At 40.4% G+C, this 26,169-nt stretch overlaps 1 protein-coding gene across 3 annotated transcripts in view; it reads right to left on the minus strand.

The window, feature by feature from the left end:
- Positions 1-26,169, minus strand: part of PPP1R1C (protein phosphatase 1 regulatory inhibitor subunit 1C) — a 67,856-nt gene that overhangs the window by 39,685 nt on the left and 2,002 nt on the right. For 2 of the 3 annotated variants that reach the window (XM_009462320.2, XM_087732201.1), the window contains exons 1-2: positions 16,449-16,622; positions 14,084-14,144 (exon numbers count right to left, since the gene is read on the minus strand). In XM_009462320.2, coding sequence (XP_009460595.1) covers positions 14,084-14,144; positions 16,449-16,529 — 142 coding nt within the window. In that variant the 5' untranslated portion in view covers positions 16,530-16,622. Of the gene's footprint in view, positions 1-14,083; positions 14,145-16,448; positions 16,623-26,169 lie in introns of those variants that run through there. The other variant, XM_087732200.1, reaches the window with a different exon arrangement.

A 26,169-nucleotide genomic window follows, 5' to 3' on the forward strand; every position in this document is an offset into this window, starting at 1 on the left:
AGCCCTCCTGGCATGAATATATGTTTCTGAAAATCTTCACATTGCAAAAGCACCTCATTAAACTCCAGTATCCCAGCTGCTGTGGTAAATGTAGCTGGAGGGTCTGCGCCCCTCCTCAGTCAAGTGCTGACAAGAGAGTGTGTACATTGCGGTTCTGCTGCATCTGACATGATAATCGGCATCTAAATGACTGCCTGGCCCTTTAGGGAACGCTAATAACAAGATTTGTATAGGAAATATTAAAAAAACATAGGGGAGAGAGGAATTTGCTGTATACACAAACATTTGCATGCTTATTCTATCAGGCATTCACGGTTAAGGTAAGTGGCATGGGAAAGGTCCTGTGCTACCCTGACAGCCCTGTCATCAAGAGACCTCTCCTCACGCTCGCTCAGAAGTGATCGTACAGTAGCTTTTCCCAACTAGCTCCCGACTGTGACCAGCCCTTTGTAGTTCACTAAAATGCCACAGGCCAGATGAATCAGCTGTTTGGACATTTAAAATTTTCTTTCCAGGTAAATTAGCCTATTTATATTTACATAGCTCTGTATTTCCCACCTTCAGTATTCAAGCAGCCATTACCAATACTGAAAGTAGGGGCAGCAATCTCCCTTGTTAGACCAAATCCTTCTTCATGGTGCTCAAAGTCAACCTCTACATGAAAAGAATGATCATCCTTTTCCTCCCAACACACACAACAGCATCTGATCCAAACAGCATCTTTATCTCTGAACATCATACACACAGTATCCAAGGACCCACTTTCAACTGCACAGCCATAAGAATATGAAATAAAACCACCTTTCATAAATTACACAAATCAAAGTTTCTTTAAAACATACATTCTGAGATCATAATCTGGTTTGGAAGAAACTGGAGACCTTACAAACCTCAAATGTGAATATAAATATATTTGTTTACATCACAGGAATCTCAGAAAGGAATTATAGTGCCTGATTCACCACCTTGTTATTCCAGTTTCATGCCAGACTCATGGAAATCAGTCTAGTTTCACTGGCATTAAACTAGAATATAACAGTGATGAATCAGGTCTGCAACCTTACCACAGAGCAGTCATGAATTATTACAAGTACAAAAAATCATTCCTCTCTTAAGTATTTTGTTTTCAACTTTTCATTCTCCCTCCCTACGATACCTGTTAAATGTAGGTATAAAACAAATTCTAAATAAGTCCCATAAATCAAGTATAGCTTCTCAAAATATGCGTTGGAAAAGAATTCAGATTTAATTCTTTATTTTCTCACTTCTTATTAATAAGGACTGAGTTGTTCTGTCTGCCTTCTTGGAGTTATACTTCTGCCTGACTGTGGTCTTCCAGCTGCTGCCAGCTCTGTAAGGCTCTTCTGATACTGTCCTGGCTTTAAATGACAGAACACAAAACAGCCTTTGTGGAAAAACCTGTCATGAAAAAATCCTTCCATGCAGAAGTTTCTTTTCCTCATAGCACAAGGGTCCCTGTTCTGTGGCCCCCGCTCCATGAGAGGGTCAGGTGAGCAAGGAGCAGACCTTCCTGACATGAAGTTCCTCATCCATCATATGGGGACAGTTACAGACTTGGCAGGTCTTCCCAGAGAAAGTAATCAACCCAGGGAGAAAAAAGCTTGAAAGAAACATTCTGTTTGGATAACTAATGTAAAGATTGACTTTAATCACAATATAAACAATGCTAGGCTTGAAGTTGCTTTCTTACGATTGCTTTCTAAGCAGCACAAACTCCTCTTTGCTGAAGGAAAGAGAGATGGCTTTCAAAGAACAACTGACTAAATAAGAGGAATGAGGAGGAGGTAGGTGAAAGTCTTTCTCTTCTTTTGATCTCTCAGATGACACATTTTCTAGACCAAATATAAATCTCTTACTAGATTACCAGGAATGACTCCAAGATAAACTTTTCATATAATTTGCAGCTGACCAGTGTGGACATACAGCATCAGAGCCTGGAGAAACCTCCGGCAAGACCGCAGCGTGTCACTGCGTGCAGAAGCTCCAGGTCAGGGTCTGCCTCTAGGTTGCCTTAAATTAACTCGTTCCAAAAGAATATCATTTAGTTAATGGCAAAGTACTGCTGTTTCCAGCACAAGAAAGTTAAGCTTAATCACAAATCTGCACTGCCTGTTAACTCCGATCCTCCGCAAAGCGGAGTTCCGTCAGTACCCGGCTCAGCGGAGTGTTATGGGTTGCTGAGCGATGCCCCAGACAAAATGAGTCCAGCACGGGAGTTCAAAACATGTGGAGGGCTGCTCAGTGCAAATACTGTGGCAAATCTATGGTCTGCATCAGCAAAACAAATCAGGCAAAACAGAATTTTTGAGGGAAGAGAGAGACAGAAAATCATTTTACTGCTGACTGTATTAGGCCATAAGCAACAGGAGGTTTTGCTATTGACTTAAAAGTCAAGATTTTATCCTAGATATACAGCATGAGTTTGGTAAAAAAAATGAAAAAAAAGAGAAAAAAGGCAAACTACTTTCTCCTTTAATGAACTAATTCTAGAGTTAGTGCAACTGGGAAAGAACTTCAGCCATATGTAATCTGGCTTCTTAGTCAGAACACTTACTCATTATCTAAACTAAGTAATGACAGTCACATTAATATCCTACTGCATCTTTGAAAATCCAGGTTAGTTCATTCAACTATGTAAAAATAATTGAGACAAACTGAAGAAAACTGCTGTGATCAGTGATGTGAAATTTAAAATCCTTGTCCTATTGGGAAGGTTGATGGTAAACTCCAGTCTCAAAATATGCAAAGTAAGACTGAAAAGATACATGATGATATACATATGACCCTTTTATGCACATCTATTTAGGATGACTCAAATCTCTCTTTTAGATTGAAATATACATAAGAAAAATTCCCTTATTCTTGAAGCAAATAAATGTAAACGAGGATGACACTGATTTTCTGGCATGAGCCAGAAGGGGAACCCGACAGCCAACATTTCTGCGTACCCCAGGTAGTGCTGGAGGGCAAAACTGAAGTACAAGAAGACCCTGGAAAAATAGACTTTCATAGAGACAAGGACTGGAAAATAGACCTAAAGCACAATGTGGTGTCTCAAAGTTTGTCCAACTGTGTAGAAGGAGAACTCACCTCATTGTAAGGTTACACTGACACAGGTTACATTCTGACACAAAAGCAGATGGCAATAAAAATTACATCTTTGCTGCACGGAGTAAGGGCAGTTTCTACACTCATAGCATAACCTCACCTGGCCTGAAATCTGTCAGTGAAAGAAAAAGACTCCCACAGAGGAAGCAGGAGGGCAGTGGAGATAAAGACAGCTTTTGAGAGGTTAGAGGAGGGCCAGAGCTCTTGAGTGACTGCCAACAAATACTCAGAGAAGCAGGTTCAAAGAACAGAAATGTGCCTCTGAAATGAATGTACCCAAGCAAAACATACTGCCAGACTACTAAATATTTGCAAATAATGGCTACTGTTTCACCAAATGTTACCAAAGCGCTTACATAAAAACTTCCCAAATAGCTTGCAATTGCTTTGTCCATTGACTTGAACAGTCACAACGATGTATTAGCTTGTGAAAAGGATTAACATGTTCATTAAGTATTTTCAAATATAGAAGGAAGCGAAGTACCTTGAGAAGACAGTTACCCAGAGCTGTGAATTCATCAGCAGTATTGAATAGTATTAGTAATGTGTTACCTTCCAGCTGCTTGCTTGCTTTATGTTCAGTCTATGTTCAAATGACACATTGAAGAGGTTGAAGATCTAAATACAACTGAGGCAAAAATCATAAAGAAAAATCCATGGTTACCAGAAATATAATATTAGTTCATCCCCTGATATACATTTAAACCATTTCCTAATAGCTTCGTATGCAAGAATCAATTGTGATGGAAAATGGCTCAGAATTGACCCATGGATCGCAGTCTTTGTATCAGAGTTACAGCTGCAATACCTAACACTGCGAGCAGTTCCTTTCTCGGTCGTGAGCTGTAGGAGTATTCTAAGCTCTAAAATAAAAACCAGCAGCAGCAGCCAAAACTAAAAAAGTCAAACATTTCTTAGCATGCTATAGCTCATAGAGCCATTAAAAAATATATTGTCTCTGAACAGTTGTGTATTGTACATTGTGGAAAGTGACATTTGCCTGGGGAGAAGAAAACAAATACAAAACAATAAAACTCTTCCTTAGCCAGTGATTATTATTGCTGCCTTTGCAGTTTCCTTCCTTTTGGAATAATACTGCAAGGATTTCGGTACGAATGTGTTGTAAAGCTAGTCCTGGCCAACTGCTCACGGCTTGCTTGTGGTTAGAACGCACATGCATAAAGATCCTCACGTACATGTATCATCCTATGCATGAATCAAGCTCCTAATAATAGTACTTTTTGGGGTTTACGACCTTTTATACAAAAAGAAGATGCAAATACCAGGTTTGTAAATTCATTGTTTGGTTTTCTAAGCCTTCAAAGAGTCAGTAAAATGAGGTTCCATAATCTCATTCTCACCATCAGCACAACAGCTGTAATTTCCAAAGGTATTTTTTGGAATTTCTACTAACCTCACTACATACCAGAGATAGAGGGGACCCTGGGTTTTGTTTTATACATCTCCATCTGTACTGTCACCATCAGAAACACCTCGCTGTGATTCCCACGGAATGAGCTGTTCCACAGGCTCCTATGGGATATGTTGTCCATATTAAAGCCTAAGTCACACACTAGCATCAGCATTTCAGGAGGCTTGAAAGCACATTTCTAAACAATTACAGCCCTGCTGTCTATTTACTGTATTGCAAAAACAGGCAGTAAAAACCCAATGTTGATCTGGATCAAAAAATCTTCTGGATCACAATTCTTTAAAGGGAAAATTCTTTTTTCTCCCGTATCCCTCCAATCACTTTTTAGTTCATCGGTACAATTCCACTTCAAAGAGAAAAGGTTATAAAATTGCACTTAGTAATACAAACATGTTGCATTCAGACCAGCTGGGCTTGTAGGTTAAATTGCTCCCTGATTCTGTAGCTGTCCTGCAGATCCTATATAACAGGGAGACTGTGCAGCAAGTGCTGCACCTACTTGGTGGCTGATTCCAGAGATGCTACTGTTTGGTGGTAGTCAAAGAGCAGAAAAGGTTCATCCAGAACTTCTTTGCTTTGTGCCACTGAGAACAGCTATGGCAGGGAACATCAGAAAGACTTGAAGGGAATGCTATCACCACAAGCCTTTCTCTTTTCTCAGTGATGGGAGCTCAGTGCTGAAATGTTTAGGCTCTGGGATGTCTAGGTACCAGGGTAAGTGGTACTGTAGGATGCAATAGAGCTCGGTGCTTTATTGAACTTTCCATCTGCCTTGCTCAAGCCTATGTTCTGCCCGGTGTGACTCTTCTCTGCTTGTCTCATCAGAATGAAGGACGTGGCCTCTGGTGAAAAAAGCTGCCTTTAGAATGCACATTCATCTACTTAGCACTGCTAACTCTGTAAGTGCGGTTTGGTTCCACAAGATTAATAATACCAAGACATTAATTCTCTGTGGTACGTCTGCATCCCAGGTATCCCAGGAAAAACATGAACAAAGAGAGAGCACGTAACTGTGCTTCATTCTGCTACTATGATATTCTCTCGCTCCCCCAGTAAAGCCATTTGAGAAAAATATTAGAAGTGATGATTTTAAACACAGACACATGAATAGGGTTTTGACGGGGAGAAGGGGAAAACAGAGCTCCTTCCAATAGACATATAGTTTAATTCTACCCTAGAACTGCTTTGATTACTGTACAAAGAGACTTGGCTGGTCCAGCTGATCTTGTGTCCACCATCTGGTGACACAGACAGCTCAGACTCCCAGGAAAGCAACGCTAAGCTCTACACTCCTTCTGAATTTCTGCAGTCCAGCCTTGTGCAGTTGGGCAAAAACTTTCATGATCGATAGCTTCATTTTGTTCAGAGTCTCTGCTAGCTTTTGGTCCAGATTCATTAAATTCCCACTTTTAGGGTATTTTGAAGGGAAGCTTTAACTTCAGTTACTCCATATAAAGAGTTAAATTTTGTCTCTGAAAGTTTAATAAATGGGGCTATCTTGATTGATTCTTTAAGTGCAACCCCTTCCCAATATTCTGAACATAATGAGGTTAGTGCTAAAAGCTGGATTCTCTCTCATCTGTCTGCATGATCTATTTATTCCACACACATCACCATGGTAAATGAGTGCTGCATTAAGTACTAAATAGTAGAGGTCAGACAAACCCAGTGTTGGGTTTTTTCCCCCTCAGCAAGGCTGAAAAATTATTAATGGATTTTAGTTTATTACCTGATGTAAAAAAAAAAAAAAAAAAAGATCAGTATTATCACATTATTGAAGTACAATTTAAACACAATCTCAAAACAAACTAATTTGACATTCTTATTAAAAACATTTTGTCTTACAATGGACTTCATTTCAAATTCTCTCTAAAATTTTTTACCATTTTAAAAAAACACTCAAAATACAAACAGAATGTTTGCTCTAGGCTAAACTGGACCTATTTTGATCCAAACTTTTATTTTTATTTGAAGGCCACCAACCTCCAAAATTGGATACTCATGTAGCTGTATGAAATATAGCTTAAGTTCTTTGACTATAAGAAGTAGTTAATTACACCTAGGCATTTTTAAAAATAGAAAAACTCACCATCTATTCAGAATTCTCACCAAAACAAACTGCATGAGATGTATAAGTATTTGGCACAGTGCAAACCTGTTAGAGTTCCTCTAGCAAAATATTATGCCTTATAAATGCAATAAAGTTAGAAGCTGTCCAGTTAACTTCCTCAGCAGGTCAGGCAGTTGTGCACACTGCTATTCTCTACCCAAAGCAGACCTCTTTGTCATGTTAATACGCACAAAGATGATAACAGAGGTAAACAGTCTGAAAGCTTATCAGTCCTGACGCTAAATAATCAAGCAGCTGGAGATCTGTAACATGAAGCCATATATATTAAAAATGATTTGCAAATAGTCTCTTGGGGTGGAAGAAGGCTGTTTCTATGGTGCTTTTGTATAAGGAATGAGGAAAACAGACGAAGAGTACAAGGTTCAACTCTAAAAATACCTCCTTCACTTTCAGATAGTTCCACAGACATTGATCCTTCAACACAAAACCAACCGCAGCAGGAGGAACAAGTAATGTCACGGTACACATTAGAGGCTTACCTGCACTGATAAATAAAAAAGTACATTAATTCACTTGTTGGGGATTAAAGACTGGAATGAGAGAAATGGATAAATGCAATTCCACCCAAACTGGGATCAAGTAAATTATTTTTTTGACTTCATGTCCTCTCAGCTGCACCACTTCTCCAATCTAGGCCAGAAATCTGAGTCCTGGTTGTGAATATCCAACCTCTATTTCCTCTCTGCAGGACTGGGTCAGGTCTTTCCACAGACCAGAGGTTTCTCAGGCGGTATTTGCATCCTGCACTCCCCCTTCTCGCAGAGGGAGGACAGGCTTCAGTGAATGAGAGGGACTGCTTGTCTTGTTTTCACTAAATTTACTCACTTCAGCCAACCAGACCATAGTCAGTAGAAGCAACCAAGCTTATATGAGCTGTGTGTCATGTGAAATGTATCTATGCAATCATCATTAAACACTGGAAATGAAGGAAGCATGGATAAAAATAAATATGAAAAATGAGATAAAATAAGTGAATTCTGACCAGAATATGCACAACAGCTTTTTATTTTTACTTTCTCTGAGTAGTTTTCAGACTCTTGTTCTTGTTAAAGCACTGCTTACTGACTAAAGAGTCCAGACTCTACTTGGGCACTATATGAAATAGTATGTTTCCTGCTATTTCAGAGTATGTGTTTTGCACAATAACTAAAATGTTCCCAAGGAATGTTTCTGTTTGTGAACTAATATGTTCATGACCTCAAAGAATAGCGAAAATGCATCTGGCTGCTTTGGTGATAACCTTCAGTTTAGGCACAGAAGTGCATGGTGCATCCCAACCACCTCAAGCCTAGTCCTCCAGCTTGCCGTACTGCAGGGAGCATGACAGCTCTTTTGGAAGGTGATGACAATGACATATAAAATCCTCACCCTCTCATGAAAACGGAGCATTTTCATGAAAGACGTTAAGGAAAGCTTTTTTTTTTTTTTCTTTTAATTCATTGCTTCTGTTTGGAACCTGTGAGCTGTCGCTTCTGGACTGCATTAAAAACAGCTCAAGCACAGTTTCCTGACTTTTTTCTTTTTTTCTTTTTTTTTTTAAGTTCCTGAACTTTTCTTTTTATTTTTGTGGGTCAGATCATGGAGACCTTACTCACACTGCATATGTGTGAGGAACTTAGGTTGTGGATTGTCCCAGGGGCTTCTGTGAGCCTGAACTGCAGAGTAAATTCAAAGTAACCCCAAGGAAAGAACATCCAAGCACAGTGATATAGGTAAGAAAAAGGGATGTATTTTGCCAGTGAATGTTTGCAGTCACACAACAGCCTGCAAAAAGCAGAATATTTTCAAGCATAGACATTTTCATCACTGTTCTGGAACACCTATCACCTGTCAGGTCTTGTGCAATGTTTGTTTTATACATTTCATTGTTTCACTGTGTCAGATAGGCCCTTCCAGCACAGGCCTAAAGAACACAATGGTCCTCACTGCCCTGACCAACAGTGCCTGATCTCTGAGCATCCTGGTGCCATTGGTAACGTACAGTGAGCTGTACCAGTCTTGTGGTGGGAGGCGACACAAATCTTTTTCATTGCTTACTGCCATACCTCCACAAACTCCTAGACTGAAATAAAAACAGACAGCACACTTAAATGGTATCCACATTTAGCATATAGAGAGGCCAACTAGTTTGACCAAAAAAAAATACAATTAATGACAGTTTTTATTAATGTACTGCTTTTCTGAATGCTTTATTACCACATTAGAAGCCTAAATTTGCAATTGAAAACAGCTGCTATTTGGCTTACTCACTTTCTATTTCCTGAACCAAAGTAAGCAGTATGTCCTACCAGAATCTCAAGCTTCTGAAAAACATATCAGCTTTCATGAACTGTGAGACCAAGATTTCTTCGCCTCTTCAAGTTTCAGTGAGACTTTTGCCTGAGAAAGTATAGAACTGCTTGACAATGCCCAGAAACAGCTGCCTCCTACCTAGCAGGTCTTTTTGGATCCCAGTTTATTTCATCTTGGGGGGAAAAAAAAACCGTGACCATTAGATGTAAAACAAAGACATTCACTCCCCCATGCCGGGAAGTGTTGAAGGCCAGTTTGGGTGGGGCTTTGAGCAACCTGGTCTAGTGGAAGGTGTCCCTGCCAATAGCAGGGGGTTGGAACCAGATGATCTTCAAGGTCCCTTCCAACCCAAACCATTCTGTGATTCACCTAGAAGCGTAATCTAACAAATATTAGTCACGAACATTAATGTTAGCTAGAGCATATCGCATTTATGCCCTCAAGAATGTGGTGCTGGTATAGTTTGCATCATCAGAAAGGCACATCTCTATACGTGGTAATGAGATTTATTGTACAGGGAAAGTCTGGGAGTGTCTAGAATCAATTTAGCATGAAAAAACCTAATCTACTCTGGGTTGTCATAGGATTGCCACAGGTGTAAGGACAGTTTTTCCTCCCACCACCTGTCTGGCTGTGTTGTTTGCCACTGCACTAAATATTGAGGCTTCTACTGAGGCGTCTCACCAGACCTCTGAGGAAATGACAGTAAGCTGAAAGGCATGAATCCCTCTCCGGACAACAGAAAATCATCTGGGAACAAGACAGAAAAACTACTAATGCCCAAAGAAAAGCTGCAAGCAAGTTCCTTGTCTGGAGACAGGTACAGCTTGCTTATCTTCAAGTTATGATTTCCAGCCTTCAGCAAACTCAGATGTACTGAGTTGTACTTGGCATATATGTTTTATATTGCTTTTGCAGTGTTAATGTACTCTTTCTGCCTTTAAATGAGATTTGCAAAATACAAAAAGGCAGCTCTGGAGAAGAGTTATCAAAACACATTGCTATGTTTTTCTTATTCCCAAACACTGAGTAACATTTACATTACAAGCAAGGAAGCCAAAACAGGCAACTGAGCAGAAAGGATGGTTGGAAACAGCAAATACTTAGAAAGTTCAGAAATGCAGAAATTTATCCTAATGTTTACCCATATTCTAATGCTTCAAGAAGACCGAACACTTTGACACAAGTTGAAGAGCCTTTGCCAGCCAGACTGTTTGATGTTGTGTTGGCTCTGTGACAAAGCCAGGCCGTACAGGAACATTGGCATTGTTTTCTGATCAAAGCAAGCCCTAATGGCATTAAACCTGAGTTGTGGTCTGACGTGTTTTCCTCCCTCAACCGTCACTTCTCTACATTGCCACTAGCTTTTTCTTGAGCTGTTGCAGTATGATATTCTGCTAGTTTAAAGCATGTCCAGACTTTTATTTCAGATGATAAGAATTGATTTTCATATATATTCTGTTATGCTTGGTAAGGAGACAGGAGGGTGTGAGTATATTATTGCAGTGCAGAAAAGGTTGCTTTCGGGTTATGGTGATTTTCAGTTTTTGGTGGGTCCAATGATATTGCAAGAGAAAGAGGAAGCAGGACAGCTTTAGCAATTTTTGGATTAGGTTCTTGTGCAGCTTAATAGTTAAATGTATCTTTAAAACTAAGCCTATGCTGATGTCCCTTTTTTAAAGTACAGATATGGAGCAACTGTGGCTATAGCAGGATAGAAGTGGGTGGCCGCAGTAACTCGTACAGGCATCCTGCACAGGATGAGATGCTGCACATTTTTGTAGTTCTGTCCACTAATATTTGTTTTTGGTTTCACAGATAGTAAAATGGTCTTATAATTTCAAATAAAAGCAAAACTGATTAGATATTATGAAATCAAATGTCAGATGCTCACAAAATATATCTCCATTGATGACAACTGAAGCACAATAGAGTTAAGTAACTTCAGAACTCAAGTCTCAATTTTCTAGCGCTAGCTTCTCTGCTCAGGTGTGACATAATCCATGACAGAACACTTTACAGAGCACTTACAGAGAGAGTGTAGGGTTTATCCATTGCTACGTTGCTACACAAGCCCATATTGTCCACTGTAATAATTGTTGCTGCTGCAATTCAGATTTCTCTTCTGTTAACTTTGATTGCAATTATATATGATGCCAACCAGAGTGAACAGGAGAAAATGCACCAGTCAATGATACTAAAGGCTGGATACTAGCTCCTGCAGTCACATCTACCACCTGTCTTTAAATCATTTAGTGTGGTCTAGCCCTTACTGTCTCCTTGGTAGCAAGGAAGCCAAGCAGACTCATAGTTTTTGAGCAGCTATCATCGGTTTAAAATGACTTAGCCTTAGTAGATATTCCATCTTCTATAGCACAATGAACCTGACCTAAATCAGTGAAGAGAGATTCCTGTCAAAGCTGTAGTAGGCATCAGGAATGGATGAGAAGACTTAGATGAAAACAACTATTTTAGATCTTTATACAGCACAACTCAAACTGAATTGTTATAAAGTTCTGAAATGTCCAAACACATTTTACTGCCTTCTGGTTTCCAGACGGGTCTGCATCCAGAACACCAGAGTACCACAAAAATGTTGCTTTTTTCCTGCTCCAATCAGAAGCAGCTGCAACAGAAGGCTATTGAAAAGTTTGATTCTTAGAAAATGCCTGTCTCTGTTTTTCAAAATAAAAGAAGTTTAGATAATTTGAGTAAACTTTGCAGGGGCATTCAAACATTTAGAATTGCACTAGGACACACATTTCCAACCCTTGGAAGCATATCCTTCACTAGCTATTCGCTCCTAATGAGGGAATTGGAGTGCTCCAGTGGGTAAAACTCAAGAGAAAGGATTCCAGTCTAGCCCAGCTCTAATTTAATAGGTGGCTTTGACAGTATCACTTAAATTCTCTGCTCTTCAGTTTCACCGCTGACCTCGGGAGTCATGCTTCTAAAGCAATTTGCTGGAGTTTCAAGTTCACACCCTTACTATTATTATTTTATTCACTGTAAACATGTACAGTGGTGCATTTAACGTTTTTGCAGACAAATCATTATTCAGCATCCCATTGAATTCTATTCAAAATCCAATAAGAGACCAGCATTTGTGGTTTCATCACCAAGGTGTCAAAAGCCCCTACGACTAACTGACTCCTCTGAAAGCTGAAGGTATACAATAATTTCAGAAACTGCACAGCACCTTGCAAGATCAAGCCCATAAGGAATTTTTTTACTATTTATACTTCCATTGTGAAGTTATTGCCTGCTTTCCCAATTTGTCTTTGCAGTCCTTATATTCCGCAGGTTTACACAGCTACATGTGCACACTCTGTTCAAAACACTTGCCCATATCAAACATCCCGTATGGAAATTTGCATGCGCATGCTCATGCATAAAGTGCACGGTGAAGTGCAGGAAAATGATGGAGCTTTTAAAGCTTTTATTTTTATCTGACTTTATGGAAAATTAAAAAACAAGACAAGATTATAATTTCACCAGGAATACCTTTGTTGATCTTAGTTCCCAATATCTAGTAAGAGGGGGTAATATCTAAATGAATAAATGTAAATAAGTGAAGAATGTGAATATACAAGTTCTTGGGCTTATATGGAAGTTGACTGATTCTTGCAGCAACCCTGACTCGTAATAAAAATGATTTATTTAAAGATTTATTATGAACATTGCAGGAAAGGAGATAACAGACATGCACCACTTTGTTTACAGTAAAATTTCCTGTAAATTAAAAAGAGCTCTTATTCTCTGTTTGGTTTTGACTTGGTACTGTACCAAGTATCTGTTTATAAAAGGAAATAGGACGGTACAAAATGTACAAAGTGAATTGCAAAAGAGATTAACAGTCAAGGTGAATTTGCTTTAAATTAAATCCTAGCAACACAGACACTGTAGATACCATTCAGGTAAGGAAAGTCGGTCTAAGGCAGATCTTTCATGCACCATGCACTGAGAGCTGAACTGCCTGCAACGCAGGCCAGAAAGCTACTCTCCAAACTGGGATTGGTGTTAGCCCCACAGCAAACTCACGGGTCACTCTCAGTGTCAAAAGAATATAACCTTAACCATATGTCATGCTTGAACCTCCCTAATCTGTGAGCTGTGCTGCAATGATCCCAACCCCAAGAGCAGGGCTCTCTAAATGCTTCTTTCTGCACTTCCTGAGGAACTTCAGCTCCTGGCGATGTTAATCAGAAGTGGAGACCCCCAGCACAGTGCAGTAAGTGGAGATCCTAACAGAGCTAAGATGGTTTTGTTTTACTGAGGTGCCAGTGCATACAGTAATGACCTAAGAAGAGACACATCAGTGAGAAAAAAACTGAACTGGTTTTAAAAAAAGATTCAGGTGATGAAGAGATAAGGCAGCAAAAAAATGTTGCAGAGCACTATATAAAAGTTAAGTTTGATGTAAAGGAAATACTGTGTTTCAGAGGGATTATGTCTTGAGGACTTTTTCCTGCAATCCATTTTTGCTGAGCTTTTCCGCTTATAATACTCACTAAACAGCTTATTAAAGAGTCTTTCTGAAGTCACATTTATGTGACAAAGTATGTTGCAACCTCAAATCGTCCCATCCCACAGAGAATCTTCTGGGAGGAGTCTTGGATGAAGATAATGTATTCACAGTTGAAAAGGAATAATGGAAAGAGACATCACCTGTTTCATCAGAAAACTGGAAAACAACCAGTTTTGCAGAAGCAATTCACTTTGTTGAATTAGCCCTAGAGTCACCCTGGTATCTCTAGAGATCAGAAAACCAAGAGCAGGACTTCATGGATCTCCAAAGTATCCACCCTGGGAAAGAAAAGGTTTGTGGATGGCAGTGCTGGATCAGGGTCATATTCTCCTTGTACATACAACAAAAGATTTACATGGAGGGTAAAATCCTGAAATTATTGACATTATCTGGAAGCCAAGAGCTACACGTATTCATGAGATTTACCCCAAACTGTTCTGAGATCCATTATTTGATATGTAGTGCTATGAAATTAATGCTGGATTTTTAAAACCATGTAGTTAATAAAACCAATTTGCAGACAGTCCTGTGGATACAAGTTCAATGGTTTAGGAGGTATGTTGGCACTTACCTGGGGGCACGTGTTCATTCATGATGACGAGTGATGCTGGTGTAGGCCTTCTTTTCCTGATCTGTAACATGCATAAAACAAGGAGAATCATTAGGGTCCACCAAATGCCCCACAAAGCAAAGCAAAAAATCCAACTGGTGCACCCCTGAGTATAGACCAGGCAAAGTTAAAAAAGAAAATATTTAAAGAACAGCAGCATGTCACTGTCTTACTGACTGCTCATCTGGTCTGACAGTGATCAGGGTCATGCTGCTGCTTGTACATGAAAAGCAAAGGCAGAGGGGAGAGCTTTCCAAAATACCTTTAGGATTTGCAATCATCTTGAATAAGTTTTTGGACATGCATTGCTGACACGCATCAGTCATATCTTAAAATATTGACATTTAGCTTTGCTTCAGGAAAATGATTGCAGAAGTTTGTGAGCTTATGCATGCAAATACCTAGTAATGTCATAGCTCTCACAAGTAATCATTAATAGTAATATTAATATTTTGTAAGTGTACTTGAGAGTTGATATTGCATATAAGTCTTCCAGTGAATTTATGATATTTCTAAACCGTGGCCAGAGGTGTTACTACTGTTCTTCAACTAAAGAAAAGCAATACTTCAGACTTTCAGAAGAATATTTTCAAAGAGCACTGTACAACAGATCTTTACATATCAATATATAATCCTGAACTGTATGCAATTCTTCTTATTCAGAGTTTATTTGGTTAAGTATTTTTGTTCCATTAACACTGGTTGAACTACATGATATTAGACTACCCTCCTATAATGCACACATTTGTATTGAAAGCTTTGTCTTGCTTCACTAAAGCCTCCAGGCTATTGATATTCTATTGAATTCAAGAGAAGGACCAAGAGTATGTAAGCTAGAAACCATTCTGACATAAAACCTCAATGTCAGTGCGTTTGTTCTTTTTTAGTTGCTGAGCCAACATTTGTATTTAGCTGGGTTCAAATTTTGCTTTCAGAGGTGTAAATGGAAAATTACCTCATCAGGGTTAATGGATTTATTCCAGATTAGCGTAACTGTAGCTGACAGTAGAATTTACTACTTTAATTTCATCACACACCCACAGTGAAACTGTACAGCACTTGGAATTAAACTCACAACACAAAAAAAGGACTGCCCATAAATACTGGGTAGAATTTGGGCCACAGCATTTCAAAAGCCATGGGAATTCCGGGAAATCCTAATCCTATGGTTCTCACAGATTTCAGAAAAATATCAGAACACATTCTGCTTGAATTCATTGCTGCAGGACTGTTCCATAAGGTACGGACATCTCGCAGCTTGGAAGTACCTATGGACAAAACTAAGACCCTGCAACAATTCTCCCCTGCACCCTTCTAGTATTTCTTCATTCAGCGGTCACTCACAACTCATCATTTTCTGGCAAAGGCAGGTGCCTTTTAAGAGATGTGACATAAGAATATTCAGGAAACCAGATACCTGTCTTAAAGGTGCAAATAATTTCATAGCTAATGGCACGGAACCGTCAAGGTTATGATATTCCCCTGGTATCATCTAAAACTAGACTTACCAAAATAGAAGTAAATGTCGAGAAGGACTTGCACCGAGCGAAATATACTGGGTCACCTAATTACAATTCATCCATCTCTTCTCATAAGACTCCCTGTGTCCCTCTTTATGCACATCTACGCATGTCTGTACACAATAATAGATATCTTTTCCTCCTTAAGACATCTGTATTGCTATATATATTATATGTATGTGTACGCTTCGGGAGTGAGTCAAAACCTAAAATAGCACACACATAATTCCAACAAGGACATGTCAGGCATATTTCTACACGTATATATTTTTCAAATATGTAAACCACTGTAGCAATGACATAAAGAAAACTGTATAAAAAACATGAGAAATACAGGATGTAACTGGAGTGATAACTACCGTGCAAAACATAACTCATGTTTTCTCATGTTAAAATGAATAGTAAATAAGCTGTCTTCTGTGCAATATTTCCATTAGGTACCTGTTTTCAGCTTCATGTTTTGCTTTACGTACAAATAATATACTTTAGTTGATTTGTTGAGAATGTGTATTCATGTGAAGTGTATGTATTAGGGCACAAGTCCAGTTATAGAAAAGGCACAACAAATATATACTGAATAAACCTACCCAAGGTAAAGAAGCCTTATTCTGGCTAGAGGACATATCCTCCTCCCTCTTTGGGTGTATCCAGACATTGCTATAACCTCCAGAGCATTTAATCTATAGTTACACTAATATAAGTTAGAAAAGCATTTAGGCCACAGGTATTACCTGTTCTCACCCCACATCTTGCCCCCATTCCCACCTTATTCCCTCAAGACACCAAAAGAAACTCTTCTTCCTTACCTGCTCAGCTGCCTCGGGATCTATTTGACTCTGAAACAGTGGCACAGCAAACTGTATTTTTTTAGGGCTGTTGGGCTCCATCGTGATGCTGAGGTGAGTCAGACAAGAGAAGACCCTGGAGCTTGAGACTCGGTCTGCGCCTCTCCCCGGGCGCCCTCCCCACAGCCAGGCTGAGTGCTCCTCAGTAACAGCTGTAACTCCCGACTTAGCACGGGAATCTGCGTGAGCCGAGCAACTCCCTTATTCCACATCCACAGAGATGCCGCTGGCTTGGCTATTTTCTTTTTTTTCCCCTCTCCCCTCTCTTCTGCAGTCCTTCAGATCCTCTCAGCACAAAGCTGAGAGGAACAATAAGCTAATTGTGTACCAGTTCACTTCTACATATGCCAAGCATTCACTCAGAAGCTAATTGAAAATGCAATACTAGCATTGCATGGCCTGGAGCCCTGGGATTTGAAAAAGAGGATCTCTCCACTGTACATTACTAACTGGCTGCTCAGAAGTGCAATGCAAGCTCCCTCTGAGTATTGCTGATGGGCTCTTAATTATTGATGAACACAAATCAGGAAGTTTTCAGATTTTGGGGGTGGAGGTAGCAGGAGGGGTGGATGCAATAATTCCATCTCTGTTACAGTGTGCCAGAACCGCTCTCCTCTTCTCACATATCAAACAATTGCCCTTGCTCTTTCAAATCCTTTTCCAAGCCTCTTCCAGGAAAATTTTTGATGATGATGCTACACAGATGCCTATACTTTCATGAAGTTTATCTGGTGTGCTAAGTGGGTTTGCACCTTAGGCTGGGTTTGCAGATTCAGACTCCAGCCTCTTCAGGTGGGCTCCATCTCACGTGATTTCAGACACTGAGAACATTCACATTTAAGCTAGCTGTCTGGGCTCCCTCATGCTAGACACATCAAAAGGCATTTCACCCTGTCCTAGTTAAGTGGAATATAGTGTTTACCGGACATGACATTTTTTCTCCATTAACCCTAGAAAAAGTAAAGATGACTCAGACTAGTTACCTCACTTTTAGATGACTAAAATGCAGAGGGCCAAATCCTACTTTGGGGTGCAAAATCTGTGCCTTCTTTCAAGACCAGGAAAAGAATTTGCTCAATCATACCAATAGTACCCTTTGGTGAATATAATTGATTTTCACTTTTTATTTCACCTCGATTCAAAAGTGTATGAAATTATAGACAGCAACCACTGACTTAACCTACCTCTTTGCTTCAAGCACCTGACCACTGCCAAGCAGCACAGCAGAGCTCCTGTGACAAAGGTGTGCTTGATGCCAAAAACTGGATCCCTAGACAGAAAATGCCCTAGAGTGAGTTCAAAGGGCTACGCTGAAAGCTTAGCTCTAAGCCAAAGAGCATTGGGCCACTCGCCTGTTACACACCACCGACAACTGGGAAGAAAGAGAAAATGGGGTACAGCAGGAAAACCCAGACTGGCCCAGCCCATCACAGAATCAGCTTAACTGGGATGAGGCTACCTGCAGAGAGAAAGTGCAGTTTGGTCAGGTTTTTGGAGGGCCTGTGAACTCTTTCAACAGGGAAGGGAAACACAACCAGCCAGAATGAAGAGCAAACAGATGAACTTCATGGAGAGGAGCAACAACTTGGGTCTGCCTCTGTCAGACTGCAGTAAGGGAACAGAGAAGCAGCTGAATTCAGAGCTGAAGCTGGACATCACCAAAACTCAGAGGAATTTGAAAATGTGTTTCTTGTTCAGGCCACTGAAAGCACTAAGGAGTTTCACAGTTCATCACAGGTTTATTCAGAGTCACTATTTTCCCACCTGTGTCAGCGGAGGAGGTGGGATCACGGTTAAGAACAACGCACAGGCCATACGCGGCAGAATAAATCAGCAAGTCAGGGATGGAATATTTGTTTGGCTTTGATTGATACTAGTGAAAACTGTTAACACATTATTGGAATACCAGGGTATTTCTGAACAGAGACAAGCACACTAGCTAGCTTTTATGAAGAACCTGATAAAGCTCAGGAGGTGAGGATACGCTAAAAGTTAAAGACCTAGTTGACTCAGTGATCAAAAATAACTCTCGGTGAGGGCTGAAATTTCCCTCCTCATCCAAATCAAAACTACTGTGTACAATAGTGATTTCCAGCTGACGGCTAGTAGCTGGCGACTTTCCTGTTAGATTTATTGTGATAGTTTAGGTGGCATTGACTTGGAATTGTAGAACCACAGAAGAGTTCTGCTTGGAGGGGACTTCTGGAGATACTTGCTCCCACCTGCTGCTCAAAGCAGGGCCCAAGATCAGGTTACCCTGGGCCCGCTCAGGCCAAGTCCTGAATATTTTCAGTGCTAAGGTGAAGTGTTCAGTTTCATTTACCACAACAAATGAAAGAGATGCACAGAATAGTGATGTTCAGTGTTTCATACAATCATTTTTAAGCCTTCACTATTCCCACAAAGACAAGTCATAATTTGCTTTATAGACTTCCACAGACAATTAGACCCAGAGCACAATTGCAGCAGTTCTGCTGGCACAACTAAGAGTCTAAGACACTAAAGTAAGAGAGGCACACACCGCTTTCACTAAGGGCAATTAGAGAGTTGTTTTCAGGACAGTCTAATTATCCAATTTCACAAGTCCTTCATGAACAGACATGCCACTTACTTCAATGACAGCCTCAGACATAGAGGATATACACAGGGATACACCTGGGGGGAGGACATACACAGGGATCTGAAGTCGTGGCTTTTCTCTGATAAACTTTCATACTTGAAAGAAAATAAATTTTGTTTTCTCAGTCCCAGATAACATGAGAAAAATGTTTTCCAGCTGCTTTGCTATTATATATATTAATAAATAGTATATTTTAAATATTGGGTTTCTCTATGAAAAAAATATTTTCCATAAAATATCTATTACAGCTGCCTATAAAACTTCATGCATTAAATTATGCTACCATTACACCATATGTTACTGTATTACAGGAGCTATAATTCTCATTACAAAGGCTTAAAATTTCTTGTGTTAATGATAAAGTCAGTTGAAAAAACACATTCGGATAGTGAAAAAATATTAAAACATTAAATGCTCAAAGGATTATAGAGGTGTGTTTCAGCTCTAGATTACTGGACATTGCTGTCTAAGGAAAAAAGGTCTCAAAGTTGTTGCTAGTAATAGTATCTGAGAAAAAAGCTCAACAGTCATATGAAGAAACAAACCAACAGAAGCACTTCTTGGCAGGTTCAGAAAGGAGTCAGACAACAGGGACAGGACAAGACACAAGGACAGATCCTCAATGGGGCCGCTACACCTTGGAGAGAGGTCCATCGACGACGCGATGTGGAGATATTTGCCCCTGCAGCCCTGCTCTCTGTGCTTATTTGGAGCTGGTGCTCAGCAATCTTCACATGCCCTATAGCAACAGAAGTATTTTTAAAATAGTATAAGAGGCATATTTCAGACAGCACTTGGGTATAGCATTTCAGGATTACTACATCAGCTCACTCTTACACCTAATTTGCAGCACTAGATGTCTCCAGGCAAAGTGTGCTTGCATTTTCTATAGGCTGCATCATAGTCTGGGGAAGAGCTGAAATGCATTTAAGTACTGCCAAATCCTTTTAGCTCATCTTCTGTTTTTAGTGCACTCCCTGCAATGTTTCAAATTCCTTCATGATTCAGCTAAAACTATCATGGAAGAAAAAATAACAATAACTGTCTAAGATCTTTCCTTCCTATGTCATTCACTAGGTTCTGGTACAAAGCGCTGCCTTTTAATATATCCTGCTGTAGTGCTGAGCTATCAGAGTACTCACGGTACAGTTCCTGCTTGAGATATTTTCCCTTTTGTGTAAGAGGAAGTTTATTTTTTTTTTCCCCCAGCCAAAGACAGGCTGCTGGGAAGAGAATTCAAGGGTCTCTCTCCTGCACTCTCTTTACAGTTTCTGCTGTGGCTGTGATATGCCTCAGCTTCTCTGCTGTGGTGAGGGACAACTGCAGCATCAGCCTGGTGAGGAGAGGAGAGAGAGCTGGAGCTGCTTGTGAAGCCAACCTACTTAAGGCTTTGGTTCCTAATTTCACCAGTGCAGATGCAGGGAAGCATTCACTTGTGGTTCTCTGATCCACCAGGCTGCCTTCACAGAGCAAAGACTCGACTTGGAAGTGGCACTCCTTCCTGCTGCTCACCGGGTTTCTGCTACAGCCAAAGGGGACTTTAGCATGCCCCTTCCTTCTGCCCTTTTCTAATGAACTGACAGACAGTTTTTCACTGCCTTTGTCCATACAGAGGCATCAGTTTTGCAGCTCTTGGTGTTGGTCATGGGCAGAAGGGAGGCAGAAAACATGAACGCTGGACATGGTCTCTGCTGTGCACACCATACCTGTTAATGGACAGGTTTTCCTCTTGGCGCTCTACACCGGGCATTGCTCATAGGTGCTAAAATGACATGCAAGCCTTCCAAGAATAAACAACAACATATTCAAAATTATCCTTACAGTTTCCTTTCAAAATAGCTAAATACAGGTGTTGCAATCAGGGTGGCTCCCACTCAGCTGCTGGAAACAGTTTGCTATTTATATGCAGAAAATGCGAAGAATTTAAAACCTGCAAGGGTGGGAGAACGTAGAGCAGATCACGTCTGTCTCATGAGCAGTAAGTGCTGCCACAGGCAGGTCAAGAAGAACAGAAAGTCTTGTTGAGCAGCGACAGTCGGTGGGACATTCAGTAAGAGCTGTTGGCCTAGTAACAGCCTAACCCAAACTTCCATCACCAGTACTCGTCCATCGAACACCAGGCCTGGATGCGCTTACGTACTAACTACATACATGGATTCATAAAGCCTAGATAAGTAAAAAATATGGCTATTTCTATTTATACAATCTCTTTAGATGATATAATCATTCCTTAGCAGTGTAATCTTAATCATAATCAGTTTAAAGTTACCTTTATCTGAGGACTTGGGAGCTGATACTATCTATTCAAGTCTTCCTCTGGGACTCGCAGCTCTCCAGACTATCAGGTAATGTGCAGACATTCACTGGTAGGTGCTGTCCACTACAGTCCATAGAGTACGCACATCCAAAACATAGGAAATGAGCTGGATTAATGGGATGTAACCTGATTAGACAGTCAAAAGATCCATGTCTAATATGGACTATAGTTCAATAGTGCAGAAAACAAAATTCTGGTACCCATTTTAGGGAGGTATTTCAGCAGGAAGTTATGCTAGAATTTGCTTCCTTACCAAGAAGAGGGTAAATCTAATATATTTTTGAATAAACAGAACTACTGTTGGTAGCTTACGTAGACTTTAGAATGAAATATTATCTTATTTCCATATTAAATCTTTAATGCAAAAATTGACTGGCTAAACTATTGAATTAAACAACTGAAATTTAAAATTGAGTTTCTACTGTAAATTTTTTTAAAACAAAAGTTAAAATATAGAACACAGAAAAGCTGAACAAGGAATGAACTTCTACAGTTTCAGAGTCTGAGTTAGAAAACTCTGTGTACAAACACATGCTACCAGGCTAAAAATGGAAAGTCATCAACTGGGCTATAAAAGCTCAGTATGTCAAATTCAGAATATGTTTTTAAAACTCTGATTTTGAGACTCTTTTGATTTCCCTTCTTTCTTGCCTCCTCCTCCACCTCAGAGGATAGGCTAGGCCTAGAGAAGTCACAGCGACCCCCAGGGTGGTGTCTGCAGCATCCACCTGGGAGCAACCGAGCCGGCCAGACCTCTGCAGCTGGCACACCTGAAGGGTGGTATCAGGGGTCTGGTGACCTGGAGAAGGTGGCTGGGGCGCATTGTTTGCTATTTCTTATACAAGTGTCAGGAGCAGCAAGAATGGGGCTGCTCTGTGAGTAGGGACAAGCCACGAGCTGAGGGCTACCCCAGTTTGGGCTGTGCCCTCTCTGCAGCCCCATGGGGCCTGAAGGCAGCAGCAGAGCTAGAAGGCATCATGCGAAATTATTTAGGGATTGGTTCAAACAAAAAACCTCCATGCAGGCTGTGCTTAAATTGGAGAACTCATTGCCACAGCATGCTATGGACACCAAAACTTTACATGAGCTAGAAAAGCAATTAGATACATTCATGGAAAAGAAATCCATCAAGGATAGCACCACTGGCTAGGAAATCCCAGAATCACCGCCTGCTGAGAGAGGGAGGGCAGAGATCTTCCCCACCCTCTCCTCGTGCTACGCTCTTCCCCAAAAGTAGCATTTGCTGTTGGCCACTGTGGGGGTGAAGATACTGAAGGGGCTGGACCTTCAGTTTCATCTGCGGTGACTGTTCTTATGTTACTAACTGCAACAAAACTCCAAGCGTTTCATGAGCCTGCGTCACTATGCTCCTTGTACTTAAGAATAATCAATCCCTTTGCTAAGCTTTTTTTCCCATCATTTATGCCAGTGCGAAACTATGCCTAGATGTAAATTTTCCTGCACCCCCCCCCCCCCATAACAACAATACGTAATTTATTAAGTACATATTTAAAACCTGCATTGTTCAATATTTAGTACAGGACATTGCCCTTCAAAATCACTTTCCCTGTCTTTACGATCCGTTTAAAACAAAATCTAAAACCAAAGCTGAACACACAAAAATAAACAGAAATATACTTGTAGATGTTTTCTTGAAAAACTGAGTCTGAAACTCCCTAATGCGTTGTAGCAAATAACCAATAGAAAACAGGACTACTTTAGAAAATAAAAACATGAGAAACTCTACATTATTATACAAAGACTCACAAATTTAGAAATACCTGTGAAAGCAGGTATCTGTACCAAAGATTTCACAGTAAGCAGAACAGCTATCCACTCACTGAGGCAATTCTTGCTTTTCATCGTGCTACCTTCTCATTGCTACCATTTAATTACTTAACCATTGTCCGGGCTTTCCCCTCTACACTGTCAAAAAAGAGAAACATGCCTCTGTATATAATATTCACCATCACTCAGCAAGCATCTATGCAGAATTGCCTGATATGCAAGCTATTTGGAATTATCAAGTGATTTTGTTTCTTTTTTAAAAAAAAAAAAGTCTTGTCTTTTACTGTTACAACTTTTATTATAACAATATTGTGCATTTTTATTCTATGGCATGAATATGAAGGACTACCATCACATCTAAAATCACATAGAACATATCAAAGTAAATTTGCATTATGCCAAGTTAATAGTATGAGTTTCTTGTTTTTCCTGAAAATGAAATCACGTATTATTTTCATATTATCATGTTAATTCAGAAGAAAGTGTTGCATTGGCCTGAAGCCATCTAACCAGCAGTTATTCTATTTTATGACATCATCCAAGTTTCAGAGTTTTGGGTTTGTTACCTATTGAAAAAAACCCTCCAAAAGATAAATTTTCCAGTAGTTTAGGCATGATTTTGTTTTACACTGCTAGTCATGGCTTGAATTATTCCAGTTCCCAAATTGGGCTCTTCTTCCCTCTCCCTAATCAGTATCTTCCTGTGGCCAGTTTCATTGAAACAGATTCATCTGTGGTGTAACTGAATTCAAGTGTTCTGACCTATGCTATATTTCAAGTGTAAGCCATTTGCTCAGCAGTACGCAAAATCCAAAGGCAGCACAAATGCTGCCCCTCAGGACTCAGTAGAGTAATACTGGCGAGCATCAGTGGTTGGACTGTGTCAGCAAGGCTTTAAATTCTCACCTTAAAAGAGACAGCAATCAGAGCAAATTGGTCCTTAGGAAATGCAAAGCTTGGAGCATCTTGGGCATCACTTGACTTCTAAAAGTAGGCTGCCAAGGGCTTGCACACCGCACGATTTGAAAGAAAGCAGAAGATGCAGGGCAACCTTCCCTCTATGAAGGTCATTGTCAGCAAAAGTGCCTGAAAAAGCTTCAAGAGCCCATCAGTTCTTTCAGTAGGGGCAGGGCCACTTTGCGTCCTCTCTCCGAACAGCATTACAGAAACTACCAGCAGCAGGAGCCTCTCCTCCTGCATACTCACCCCTGACCACACAGCTGGGTCCGTGGCCATCCTCGGTCCTTTCCTTTTCAGGGCTCACACACACGGTGCTGTGGGCAAGCAGCAGCAGCACCTCACGGGCATCGCAGCACTGACCCAAGCAGTGCGGGGGGCTGCTCCTGCCTTTCCAGCTATTGCTTCCAGCTGCTGAATGCTGAGATTTCTCCACATCATTTCAGCAGAGGTCATTTTTGTAGCTTTTTGCTGCAACAATGGGAGCTAGAAACATGTTTTTACTCACCGTAACAAAAAAATCTCCAAGTACTAGGCCCCCAAACCTCTGCCTGATTTGAGCTGTGCCATAGGCACATATTGCTCTGCAGCAGGTTAAAGACAAGTCTATTTTGCTACCAACAGGGATGGAGCTGTCCTGTACCCACAGAAAATAGCTAGCTCTTAGGGTTTCCAAAATACAGCCCTTGGCTTTATATTCCTGCAGCCAACTGGCAGCAACAAAGACCACTATACCAGTGAAGTTTAGAAAAGCATCCAAAATATCTCTGGCATTACTGCCAGCTTCATTCACAGCAAATTTGATTGACCAATATTTATCAGCCACTAATAAAGCTGTTTTAATCTGCATAGAATTCATATCAAATTGCAGGCTGGCAGAAAAAAAGACAACGCTCATTTGTAAAGGAAAGTAACAGCTTCAATCATTAAACAAAAGAAAAAACATCCACACTCAGAAAATCATTACAGCTGAATTGACATTACTAAAGGGCAAGCCACCCAGGTTAGGCGCGTGTCCAGTAATAATGACGTCTGTTCCTAAGGCACAAGCAGAATTATCAATAGAGGTTGATACCAGTTCAGCTTAACTTACATGACAGCAGTGCACTACGATTTTATTTTTTTTTAAACAGGAATTTATAGACATTCCTATATCCAGGGAAATGTCACTCAGAAAATATTAGCTGGAAGTGCCTTTAAGAATGGCAAAAATCTGTTACCAGGATATGGAAAAATAGGTGCTTGTATATTCATTAGTTTCAGTACAGTTTTTAGAAATGTCATTTTGAAATATCTTTATTTTAAATTCTGCCAGAACCTCACAAATCTGCCTTCCATCAGCTGGACAAAAAATTGGCAATATTTTTCATTTCTCAGGCTATATTAAACATTAGACTCTGCATTGTTGAGATCAAAGGTTCTTACAAGCTACAAGTTGAAGCACCCCGGACATTCTGGGATGTTACCTACAAGTGACTTTTCTCGCCAGAGCAGCGAGGAGTCAGGCTGCCAGACCCGCAGAGGATGCAGCTCAATGGCCGCTGGCTCCTGAGTTGCTTTCCTCCATTGCTGCGTGAGAGCCACAGTTGCCACCCTTCTTGGAACGCCACTTTGAGTAGTACACGGGCATAGGACCTATGTTAACAGTAGAGTGTGCCAATTAATCTGGCTGGGGGACAAGGGGAGCATCTGCTGCTGCAATTATTTGAGTAGGTTTTGGGTTTGCGCATTTGTGAAGGAAGGTTGCAGGCACTCGGGTCTGGCTGGTTACTCTGCAGTGGCATTCTGGGATGGAACTGCATACTCATGCAAGCTGCAAAGGAAAGCAGAAACCTTCTGCAGCTTACCATCTCATATGGATTGCCATGCACACGTGCTGTCGGAGTTTATATTTCAACTTTTAGACATGTAGAATGAGGTTTTCAAGAAAGCTCTGGCTCTACTCACAGAGCCAAACTCTGAGGACAGGTCAAGACCAATAAAATTCTTGCAGCCACAAT

The sequence above is a fragment of the Nipponia nippon genome, unplaced genomic scaffold (genome assembly GCF_047370975.1).
Source record: "Nipponia nippon isolate SJK-2023a ecotype South Korea unplaced genomic scaffold, ASM4737097v1 scaffold_5, whole genome shotgun sequence".
NCBI lineage: Eukaryota > Metazoa > Chordata > Aves > Pelecaniformes > Threskiornithidae > Nipponia > Nipponia nippon.